General features: G+C 47.1%; 1 protein-coding gene across 1 annotated transcript in view; it reads right to left on the bottom strand.

Annotated features, from left to right (window-relative positions):
• ptk7 (protein tyrosine kinase 7 (inactive)) overlaps positions 1 to 12,370 on the bottom strand; it is a 54,009-nt gene that overhangs the window by 14,165 nt on the left and 27,474 nt on the right. Inside the window, exon 2 of the mRNA XM_023963079.1 lies at positions 3,718 to 4,014. Coding sequence (XP_023818847.1) covers positions 3,718 to 4,014 — 297 coding nt within the window. The remainder of the gene's footprint in view (positions 1 to 3,717; positions 4,015 to 12,370) is intronic.

Here is a 12,370-nt window from a genome sequence, read left to right as displayed (position 1 = left end):
TCACTGTGGATCATCTATGAATTATATGATCCCCTTCCTCCTCCTCCTCCTCCTCACCTGAGACGGCGAGGAGGAGGAAGGGTGAGATGCAGCATCCCCGAGAGGTCAGAAGAAGAAATGTCAGGATGAATAAAACAGGAAGCTGGAGGTTCTCTGAGGGATCACCGCAAACCGACTCTACAGTAATAAGCTCCGCCTTCACTCGTCTCCCCATCTGAGCCGCTCATTAGATCATTCTGAAGCAGAAGGACCCCTCCACAGGTCTATCATGAAGGAGAAAAACGTTCAGATTCTCCATATTTATTTTTGACGGCTTTTCTTCTTCTGCGTTGCTGTCGGCAGCAAATACGATAGACACACCTACAGCTCCCTCTAGCGGCAGTTAGTGGGAAAATAAATATATGAGCCCATTTATGTTTTTCCACATACAAGTCGCTCCTGAGTATAAGTCGCACCCATGGCCATACAATGGAGAAAAAAAAACTGAAATCCAGAAAAATATGGTAATTGTGCAAAACTAATCGCTTATACTTCATGTTTTATGATCCTTTTTTTAATTATTTTTACCTAAAAATCTTTTTATGATAGGGGTTAATGTGTTAGCACCTTAAGGTTAACTACACTAAACTTTATTTCTATAATTATTCTTGTTCTCAATTTGTCCACAAGTTCGTTTCATTTCCAAATCAACACAGTTCGATTCCACTCCAGGAATTTGGTTTCTTCTATAAAAATTCATTTAATCTAAACAAAGGTGGAGTTTTATGAATAAATTGTTTAAGTGTTACAGTATAAAATAATCATAAAGCATTTTTTGCTGCAGACTCTCTTCTTTTGAATGGATTTCTGGATATCAGGTTCTTTCTAATTCCTCCTGGTCTTTCTAGGAGGCTTCACAACTTCATTTATAGTTGGGATTCCTCCAGCTGTCCATACAGAAGCCTTTCTTTTCATAACCCATTGATGGCAAATGGCTTCCCATAATCCCTCCAAGAATGCATGACTAAGTGTTTGAGCGGGCCTGGCAGGCCAACGCCGTCATCAGGCCGTCGGCGTCATCGGGGCCGCCGTAATTACTATGTTGGAGGCAGAACAGGCAGCAGAGGCAGATGCTTGGACGGCTCATTCCTCAGCATCTGTCCCAACCGTTTCCGTGGTGGACGAGTCGGGTATGGGGGGGGGGGGGGGGGGGGGGGGGGGGGGGGGGTCACATTACGGGCTGGCAGCCTAAAACGTGAAAGGAGGAGAAAGGCTCAGGTAGTGTGTGTGAGTGTGTGTGTGTGTGTGTGGGGGGGGGACTGAATATTTTCCCTCCTTACTGGAGGCCAATGAACCCAAAGCACATTCTGAGAGTGAGTGCTTTGCCCCCCCCCCAGCAGTAAGAAGCAGCCCAACAATGGTGGGACTTCTGCCTGACGCTCCGGCTGGGTGCAGTCTTACCCCACAAAGGGCCCCGGGGGTAGGGGGGTGGGGGACAGAACTAGTGAAAACAGAAGGGGAATAATTACCCTAGAGTAACTCTGCTGGCAGGATTAGCCCACCCACCACTGAAAGCAAGATAAATGGACCCCCCCAGCCCCCATCTTCGGTGGGGGGCGGGGGAACACGTCAGTCCATTACATGTACATCACATTTGGAACCACCCCTCCTTACAACCCACATTTTCCCCGATGCACGCAAACTTTTACACACATGACTTAATACACATGCAGGATTATTGCAGGGGGGGGGTCACTCTATGGTTGTTTGACATATGTTGGGTAAATATGGTGATTTTCATCTCAACACTGATGACCTGCCATACATGTAGCACGCGTGTTTTATAGACACAAAGCCTGTAAAGACGGTCAGAAATAAGGTCAATGATGACACTTTCATGTGAATTCAAAGACCCACTCGGATGTAAAGGCTGTCTGTGGTGTTTTTAACACTTTTTTGATGATGTAGATTAAAACTGCATCATTCAAAAACTGCCTGAACCATCTGTAGGAGCTTCGTGACCCGGTCATGTTGGTAGAATAGAATTTGCTCCTAAATGTTTGAACCTGGATCAATAAAAAGGTGATGAGCAGACTTCAAAATAAAGACAAATCTTGATGTCCGTCACTGATATTTGAGTAAAGGCCCGTACACACCGGGACCAATATTCGCCAGGCGTTATTCGCCACGTTTTTTGTGTTCACACCCAGGCGATTTTCGCTGACGGTGAGCCGAGCGAACATGCAATTTCATTCCCTGACATTAGATGGCGCTTAATGTAAACAGAAATACTCCTGTACACAAGGTGGCGCTGCGCAACTTTACGCTTCTTAAAGTCGCTTTTCACTCAGAAGAAGAGAGCAAGTATTTACGCGCTTGTCAGAATAATACAAAGAAAACATGAATATTTCAAGCACCAGTAGCTCCAACTGGTACTTGGTTCGGGGATGTTTTAGAATGTCCGTCATTATTGCTTCGCGGCTGTGTAGACGCTACTTGGCGTCTATCTTCTTCGCTGGTATGTGTGCTCAGCAAGCGGTTTTGTGTTTGAGCGCCCCCAAGTTGTGTTTTACTGTAACTTCAGAAGCTCCAGACACGTGAGCAAAAGCGCCGTTCTCATTGGTCGAGTAGATTTCGACGCGACGCGTCGAAAAAAAAAAAACGAACCCGAGGCGTTTTTTTTTTTTGACGCTTTAACGCGTGGCGTTTTTTCGCGTCGGTGTGCACACTCTCATTGGTGCCCTTTGTTTAGTCACGAGGCGTTAAACGTCGGCGAAAATCGCCGGCGAAATTCGTCCCGGTGTGAACAGGCCTTAAAGCTGCTTCACGGTGACTTTAGGGAACTCCTGCTCGCCTGCCCTAAAAACTAAACGTGTTTAAAGCCAGTTTCAAAAATCGGAGTTTTTCATTCAGGTTATAAACCAACTGAATTTGGCCTCAAGGACTCAAAAATGACATGAATGTCCAGAAAACGGCTGAACTGTAACTGAATCCCCTAAAAACTGCAGATTTATTTGAGTTTTTTTAACTTTTCCTGACCAAAATGTAACCCTGCTAACCCTAGATTAGGAGGATTTGATGGTAGCGCGTGTGATTCAGTTTCAAGTGGAGCTTCACGGGTTCTGCATCCGTCTGCTAGGAGGAGGAGCGACCGAACGAGGAACCGCTCCCGGCTTATCCTCGCCACAGAGGAGAACGTTTTCCAGATGGAGCCGCTCTCCAGCCGGCTGGTATGGATGCGAGCGCCGTGTTTGGGGGAGACAAAGTAACGACTGGTACCTGAGGGCCCAACAGAAACCCAAATGTGGTTTTTATTAATCCTGCACAGAGCCGGCATTCCTCAAGGGAGAGTCAAGAAGGTCGCTGGAGAAAAAAACCTCTTTCTTTGAGAAAAGACGAAAAGTAGCTAAGAAAAAGTCAAAGTCTTTAAGCGATCACAGCAAACTCCATCATCATTTGCTTTAGTTGTTAGAAGTTACACAACGCCAGCATTTTCTGAACGTCCGTGTGAGAAAGACGGCGGTTGCACAACTGAGAGAAAAAAGACGAAATAAGAAACATATGCTGGACGGGACACGGATCCAGTTCCCAACAGAAGAAAGGAGCCACGAAGAACAAGGTGGAAACATTCCTCCACCTCAAACCCCCCGACATCTGAAACGCTGATGTTTGTCCGCCTTTCCTGACCCAGAAACCCAACGCCGCCGTTATGAAACACAGCAGCCGTCTGACACTCACACTTGATGTTGAAGGAGGCGTTGCTGGACTGGGCCGTCTCTCCGGTCGCTGCGTTTTCGGCGACGCACACGAAGTTCCCGGCGTCCAGCCGCCGGTCCACCGCCGTGAACTTCAGGTTGCTTCCTTCCTGGAAGCGCCGCTCATCGTGCTCCAGGCGCTCGCCATTGTGAAGCCATCTGTACGTGACATCCGTCGGATTGCCGACTTCGCAGCGCAGCATGGCACTGCGGCCGTGCAAAGCATCCTGGGACGTGGGTTCCTTGGTGAAGTAGATGGCGGCGGCCTGGTTGGCCAACACTGAGAAGACGGAAAACAGAAAAGAGACAGAATAATGAGACTGAGGCTGTTTTTGGAGGTTTACAGCTTTTCCCGCTCGTTACACCGAACCGTTTAGTGCCAACGTGGTGAGAGCACTGCCCTGGCAGCCGGGAGTCAACACCTCCAACATATGATGTGATGATGCACACCTGGACCTTTCATTTGACCTCACCAGGCGGCAAACAGGCCCAAGTTACCCACATGCAACGTGTGAGAACGAGTTGGAAATAAAGGCAGCAGAGGGACTGAACGTAGCCGTCATAGGTCAGAGGATGACAGGAAGACTCTCGTTAGGAGACATCAAAGTGAACGCTGAAACACTTCACACAATCCTGACTTTTAGATGATGTGATGATTGCAGCTGCGATACTTATTGTTGCAGAGAAAATAAAATCCAGACGCTGCAACATTCCATGCCTTTTCCTGCGATAGAGATCAGTCAGGGGGGGTCCAGGCAGGTCCTGCTCTGCCCCCAGAGACACAGTGTTATCAGATCTGAAGGTTTGATTCACGGCTGGAGACGATTAGGCATGATCCTGATCCTCCGCTCTCCTGCTCGTCTTCTTTAGGTTAGAAGCGGCAGACGGGAGCAGAGGGGGGGGTCCATGTGAGGAGGTGGGACACTGTGGGAAGCAGAGCTGGATTTATCTCATTATTGAAGGAGTTTTGTTTAGTTTCACATCCTGAAGCCCAAACATCTGTGCTGGGAAAAGTCTCTCACCCCCGACGGTCATGGTTCACACGCGTGACGCTAGCTTTCACACCGGTACAGCCGCGTGACGCCATCAGGACCAGAGAGGAACGCCGACTAATCCGATCATTTGAATATCTTGATTGTGGCTGATTCCAGTGTTCCAGAAACATGCTGATCAGCCTGATGGATAGACACCCATGGATGGATTGATAATATCCTAGAATCCTAATAATACGGTAGTTATTTTTTTGGGTCGTAGAGAGGAGTAGCTGCATCTTAGAGGGTGTGTCTTACAACTGTAAGGGTCGCAGACTACCTCATGGGACGTCAAGAAAATAGAGCGTACCAATGTTGTGCGTGTGGTAAGTGTATCGTGGCGTATTCATAAGGCTAACGAAAGTTCCACGCACTTATGACGTATGAGTGACGCTGTCGTACGGCGTCCTTACTTCACTGTAGTCGTTCGTAAGGTAGGAGTTCCGACTCCCTACTGACCGCTCAGATTGTTCAGGTGATGCGTAAATTGCCGTAGGATGAACACACAACTTACACTGTAATGTCCTCGTTTCAAACAGTCAGGATGCAGAAAGGAGCGTGCACGTATCGCATGAACAACACTACTGGGCTCCCTACACAGTCTGCACGATTGGGGGGGGGGGGGTAACTTCACTTGTTGTATAAGAGTTTGCTACCACCTGTCGCCCCCAGCATGCCCGTAGGAGAAATGGGCATAATTGAGCAGTCTACCAGGCCTGAACAACAAGGACAGGTGGGACTAAGGCTTTAAAGACGAGATGCATCAGCTACACCCGCTTAGATTATTAAGTCACAGATCAATAAGTAACCTCCATAATGTCTGAATGCTGACAAACATGGACGAGCGTTACTGAACCAAAGACTCGTTTGCAGGTTAGTTTATGACCTGCAAACGAGTCTCCAGTTTCCACCAAAATAAAATAATATCCCGATGGCCTTCCTCCTCCATGACCAACCTGAAGGTGTGTAATGAGATGCCGTCTCCACGAGATACCCCACCCCACCCCACCCCCGGAGCAGTTCAGGGCTTTACTGGAAACGCGGGGGAGCCTGCCTGAGATGAACTGACATCCCATAATAGCCTGAGCTGAGACAGGGAAGGTGTTTCACATGCAGGAACTAAAACCCGAACTTCTGACATGCGTTTACCTGAGCAGCTTAAACACAAAGCAGAGAGCAGACCGTTCATGTATCCAGACAGACGCAAACAACGTATGGATGCACGCAGACGGCTGCAGGGCAGAGAGGAGGGTCACGCTCTTAACCAAGTCCTGAAAAAGTGCTTATGCCATATAAAGGACTGGGGGGCAGGGGGGGGGGGGGGTAAAAACAGAGCAGTGTGGCATTAAAAAGCAGAAGGGCGTTCAGTGACTGATGATGAAGATTAAATGAAGGAACCTTCGTGAATTCCAGCGTTAATTAGCAAAAACGCAGATGCAGGTTTGGTAACGGAGTTCACTTTTGAATATGCACCTGGGAGTTGAGAGGACAGGACAGTAACAAGGATGAAGACAAAGATGGAAGACACTGGGGGGGTTGATGTCTACACTGGGGACGCTCCTCTTCAGCTCACCGAACAGTCGACCCCATTAAGCCAAGCAGAGCTGTCGCCGTCGTCAGGTGGAACTTTCGACATCCACCGTAAGGAGCTAATCAGCTGCTCCAGCGTCTGTTCTTTCTGTTTTTAGCTTCTCAAACGCCACAAACGGTAACAGGAAACCCAGATTTCATTATAGGAGGAAAAACACGCGGAGCTGAGAGGAATGATGCCGGTGTGGGAGCCGGAGGACGACTGCAACATGAACGATGACACCAATGTGGAGAGAAGACAGTTACAGGGCTGACTTTCAAATAAAGGTGCTATTCCAGCGTAAAAGTTCAGTGTTTTCAGAGCAAACCCCCCCCCCCTCAGACAGAGAGTCTGAGGTCGACCATCGATGCGAAACGCTGCTGGTGGAGGTCAGGGAGGAGGGCGCTCCACATGCACAGACAAGAGCAGCTACACCCACAAACACTTCAGGCACTCCCACTGTGAACACCCCCCCCCCCATGTGTGTGGGGCTCAAGACTTCACCGTATCGACACCAGACAGCTGCTGGGGTATTTTTGGGCGAGGGGGGCTGCGGAATGAGGAGTCGCAGAACGCTGACGGAGCGTGAAGCCGTGATTGGACTGTTCCAGGTGGATGCTGTTAGATAGTCATCTCAGCCCCCCCCCGTCCAAACAGGCATATTTTCACAGAAACTCCCACAGCTTGCAGAATAACTAAGAAACAAAAGCGGCAAACAGACTCAGACTCAAACTTCCTTTGAACGTCACTCACAGACGCCATTATAGAGATTCCAGCCATGAATAATGAATAAAAACAGCCTCCATGACTTTGAAGCAAAGCTTCCTCGGATTGTCCCGTCAATCGAGAGGTCAGATTAAGGCCAAACCATGAAGAACAATAGAAAACACTAGGAGAAAGCCCCCCCCCCCAAGGCCGAAAAAAGATTTATTTAAAGCCAGCAGTTCTTTGCTTTTTGTGTTTTAGAAATGTTCATTCCTCAAAAAAACAACCCCAAAGTGGCATTTTGATCTGGCCATGTGTTTCAGCGCCTCCCAATCCATAAAAATGACCGGGTCCTCGCCTTGTGACATCACAAGGTGAGGAACCACCCCTTCCAGGAAGAGTCTGTACTGCTGCTCCCCCCCCCCCCCAGGCTAATATACACGCCCACTTTCTCTGAGGAGCTAGCAGTGATCGACTAAACGTTTTCCCTTTCTATACACAGTGTGTGCATCAATCTTCTGTGGTAGAAACGCAGACACGCAGACATGCTGAAGTCGACCCTAAGATGATGTCATGAAATGGGCGGGACCCATAGAAAGGCGGAGCTTCAGAGATCGAGTCGTCTTATCTAAAAAATTTTAAAAAATGGTTCTTTAGTGTGCCAAAGGTCATATATGATTATATATATGGTTAAGTCAATCATTATGCAGGCCCTTTACAATCTTCTTTCTGGAAACTTTTTGCCACACGGCGCCATGACTCAACTTAAAAAAAAAAACAAAGTAATATTTCCTAAAACGTTGAGATTTTTGGATTTTCCCTCTGATTACTCAAATGCGTTCACTTCACCGTGTTGTCCACAAGGTTGTCTTAACGGATAACGGTCCTGGTCAATTTTAGCATCTCCATCCAAAAACAAGGCCGGTCTAGAAACCACTGGATGGACGAGTGTGCGTGTGCGTGAATGCATGCGTGTGTTTTTTAAAACCGAGCTAACTTCTTCAAGTCTCAAAAAAGTATTTTCTAAGAGGTTTTTCTGGTTCAGTAAACGACAAACACGTGAAGAAACACGATGACTGACAGCGTGACGAATCTATGCGACTGCATGAAAGCCTCAGGAGAAAGGAATGGAGGGAACGTGTCGTACAAACATTTAGATGATGGATACATGATATCTGAAGGAACAGATCAAACACAGTGAAGCTCCATCGGGGTTTTGATCGCCCATCGGTTCAGTCTGTGTTTAGACGACTCGCATGTCAGAAGAAAAGATGCTTCTCCTCCAAACAACCACACAAAGATCAGAAAGACTAATAAGACAATAAAGATGAACAAGGCAGAAAACTCAACTCTTCTAAAAAAAATGTTTTTTTTTTTTTTACTTATCTGTGATAGACAGAAAAGTAGTTTTTTGTTTATTAGTATGTCAGGCTTTTAAAATAAAGCATTTAAAAAATGGCCTCCTGTTGTTCTTTTAGTTGTCCAAGTTGTTGTCATGAAATCTGCCATCTGCGGTTGGGGGTGTGAAGGGCTGTAAACTAGTGGAAGAGCGTAAACACAGAGCTCCTAGTGACAGGGAGAGAATTGGGGGAGGGCGTTGCTCAACGCCATTGGTTACGCCAACAACTCAGAGGTGGATTTCTAAGGATCTGGTCTCCACAGAAACTCAGATGTAATCGTGTGCTCGGCACACATCCTCGTCACGCCAATGATAAAAGAGCGGCAGACGCTGACGGCCGCTTTGACCCAGGCATGAATGCATGCTGAAATCCAATTGCTGCTTTTATTGTGGCGGGTAGATTTCCCTCTGCTCGTTTGCTAAGGAATCCTGGGGCTCATTACAACCCGCCTCACCGTCGGTCCGTGCACGTCTCCCTCCATCCTGCCTCTGACAAAAGGCAGCAGCTTTGCGTCAGACCAGGACAGACTCTGCACCTTTTCAGCGGGCTGTTCTGACTTTGGAGCGTCAAAAGGCCAACCGGTTTTCCCGTTTTTACTACACAAAGCAACAGCAGCCATCCGTAACGCTGTGATGGAGTTTCCAAGGCAATCCTGGTCAGGACAACTCGTACATTCATTTATCAGCAGAATCCTTTGAATGACAGAATTTAATTTACCTCAGAAAGCCTGACAGCAGCACGCCAACGCCGACGAGCAGTAATGATATGACCTGTAATCCGCTCTAACGAGTCCCTGCTTGTCAGCCTCTGAAATGAAGATGCGTCTACATAACGAGAAATGTAAAAAAAAAAAAAAAGAAAAAACAGAGGAGGAATCGGGTGAAACTCGCAAACACGGGAAAGCCTCCAGGACCCGCCCCCAGCACTGCTCAAGGTGTGTTTTAATAAGAACTCAAGTCATTATCACATTATGAGGACTCAGAGGTAACAGTCAGACTTCAGGAACGTTTAGGATGGTCTCATGAACCGGGTCTGAACAGAACCAAAGACTGAGGCTGGAAAAATCCTGAACGCTGTTCACCTGGGGGCAGTAAGGCCTGACCAAGCTGGGGGGGTGGGGGCGGTACCAGAAGAAAACCAGCAAGATCCGTTCTTTGACCCATGATGACATCGGTGTACCAGGACGATCTCAGAAATAGATTCTGTGGTCCACTTGGTTTGTGGTAAAATACACAACATTTTATTTTTAGGAAAAGTGGGTCGTCCATCAGTACAACACGTTTACTCAGACACATCGACTGGATCTAAAGACTGGATCGAGTCAGTGTGATGTCACACCAATGACCCGCTTCTGGTTCCGACAGTCAATTCAGTCGCCATCTTTTGACAATACAGACGCCGCCACGTTAACATCTCTAGGGCAACCACTCTGGCCAATCAGAAGTGAGCTTGTTGGAAGGCCACACCCCTTCCACTTACAGAGCCACAGGAATCTGTCAAACGTTTTGAACGTTGGACGTGGGGCCACATACCGTATTTTTCGAGGTATAAGTGGTGGTTTGCAAGGTTTGGCCGGGCGTGAGACTTATACTCAGGAGCAACATACATGATTTTTTTTACAAATAAATGGTAACTACCACTAGAGGGCCCTGTAGGTGGGTATATCAGCGTGTGCTACTAACAGCAACGCAGAAGACGGAGTGCCGCTAAGTTGTACACCAGCGTCAGTGGAATTGTTCCAAAGTGACACACAGGTTGAAGAACTCAACCGATGTGGTGATTTAAGCCATCTGAAGAGTCTAGTGGACTTGTTAGCGTGTTCTGATCATTTGAATTGTTGTTCACATGTTGCTCTGACATGCTACATTCCTCCTATGCGTCATGGAACATCCAGACGTGAACACATCACCCCGGTACTCGACTCCCTGTTCTTTTCAGAATTCGGTTCAAACGTTGCCTGTTTGTTCATAAATGTCTTCATGGTATCAGAGCTTTCAACGGTCCGCATTCAGAGACTTTTAAGGACTGCTAATCAACATAATCTTGATGTGCTGAGGTCACCACAGAAACACCGGGATGACCACGCTTCTTCCATTGCCGGCCTTCCCTTATGGAATAACTGCAGAACTGTGCATGAGATCTGAGCTTAGAAGCTTTAATGTTAATTACAAACTTATCTTTTTAGCATGGCTCCTAATGCTCTGTGGGCATTTTATCTTCTTTTACTTGCTTTATTGCATATTTATCTTTTCTGTATTTTAATGCCGACTGCTTTTTATTATTTTATGCTGTTTTTAATTTTTTTATTTTAACTTTCTCTGTCCTAAAGGAGTTGTAAAGTATAAATAAAGCTTCATTCATTCATTCATACATGAAGCTCAATACACATTAATTTATGTTTATAACTTCAACTACTGAAAAAAATATGGAAAAACTGAGTTTTGTTATCAAGAACATGTTAAAAATAGGAGCCAGAACGGTTCTTCTGACCAGTAGAATGACGGAGTAGCAGCTGTTTATTTCTCCATGGAAGTCTGTTTTGGTTTTTTGAGCCAGTGGGTACGTCCTGTTGGGACCGCCGAGGGGCGGGGTCACTCAGTCCAGTCCTAAAGTGCAGTAAATGTTTAAACCACTGCTTTAGTTTAGCCTTGTGGGATTTATCAACCAAACACCAAATCCAGGATATTCCTGCCGTTCACTTCCACCGTTTGCTTCAGCCTTAAATGAGGGGGGGGGGCCCCGGTTCATGCAGGTTTGGTTTCACAAACGATACGGCCAATAGAAAGAAACACACAAAAGTAAAAAAAATTTAAATAACCCATTGATAAAAATCCAGTTGAAGCAGCCGCTTTATTTCTGAAAGTTCCTCACAATCCTGGATGAAGTAAACTTGATCACCTGCACCTCAAAACAAAGCGTCACTGTTCCATCCTCAGAGTAATCACCCTGCTTTACACAGATGGAGCTCCAAAACCTACAAGGCCTCTTTCAAGCAGCTTATGAGCCCCATCGCTCATCGAGTTCTCGGCAGCGAGCTTCAGAACTGTCACACTTTATCTAAAACAGAGACATCTGCGCTCAGGCAGCCCTCATGCCCTTTCAACAGCCACTCATAAGAAGCTAGCTGTTGAAACGCGGGGAGCATAAAGCGTCTCTTATGAGCCTCTGAAAACAGGCTGAGTGGAGGAGCTACCCCAGAAAAAAAGGCAGATTAAAGGTGGCCTAGTTTGTCTGGAATGCAGAAATGATCAGGAAAAACATTTGTGGTGTCTTCAGATCCGAAGATCCCTGTAAGAAGAACGGTGAGCACCGTTAGGCTTTGTGCACAGAAGCCGGGCTCTTCTGAGGCAGAGAAAACACTGGAGCAATTATTAGATTAGGAGGGATTAGGCGTTCCTCAGGTACAGCAGACCCGTTCATTCCCGTCTCTTTGGTTCGGACACACTGGCACTAATCCAGGAACGCGGCCTCCTCGGCGTTTGGCTTTTAGGTTGGAGACACACGAGGACTCTACACAGCTCCAGCATGAAAGCTGCAGGCCCGGCAAGAACGCCGTTTAAGACGGAACTTTCTGCAGAACCGAACAAAAGAACAGCCGATCCAAACATCTGGAATCACAGTCCCAGATTTTCCAACACTGCCGGCCAAAGATGGAGGATTAAGCCGGAGTGGAACAGAGCGGCTCAGCAGTTTTCATGCCGACGAGGACGCGAGTCAGATAAATGTAACGAGTCTGCTGTTGACGTGGGAGGAGGTCAGCAGCGTCTTTCTGCAGGCGCAGGTTCAATCCCTGCGAAGCAACAACTGAAGAAGCAAAACAGCTGGAAGAAGGCTGACGGGGGTCTCCAGGGCTCCTGTCCTCCAAAACTCTGAGGTTTTAGGGAGAAAACCTTCACGGATAGATAGCAAAACTCACCAAGAAAGACCTGA

This window comes from Oryzias latipes, chromosome 15, assembly GCF_002234675.1.
Source record: "Oryzias latipes chromosome 15, ASM223467v1".
NCBI classification, from domain to species: Eukaryota; Metazoa; Chordata; class Actinopteri; order Beloniformes; family Adrianichthyidae; genus Oryzias; species Oryzias latipes.
The sequence above is the reverse complement of the archived record's forward strand: the minus strand, read 5'-3'. Positions and strand labels throughout refer to the sequence as shown.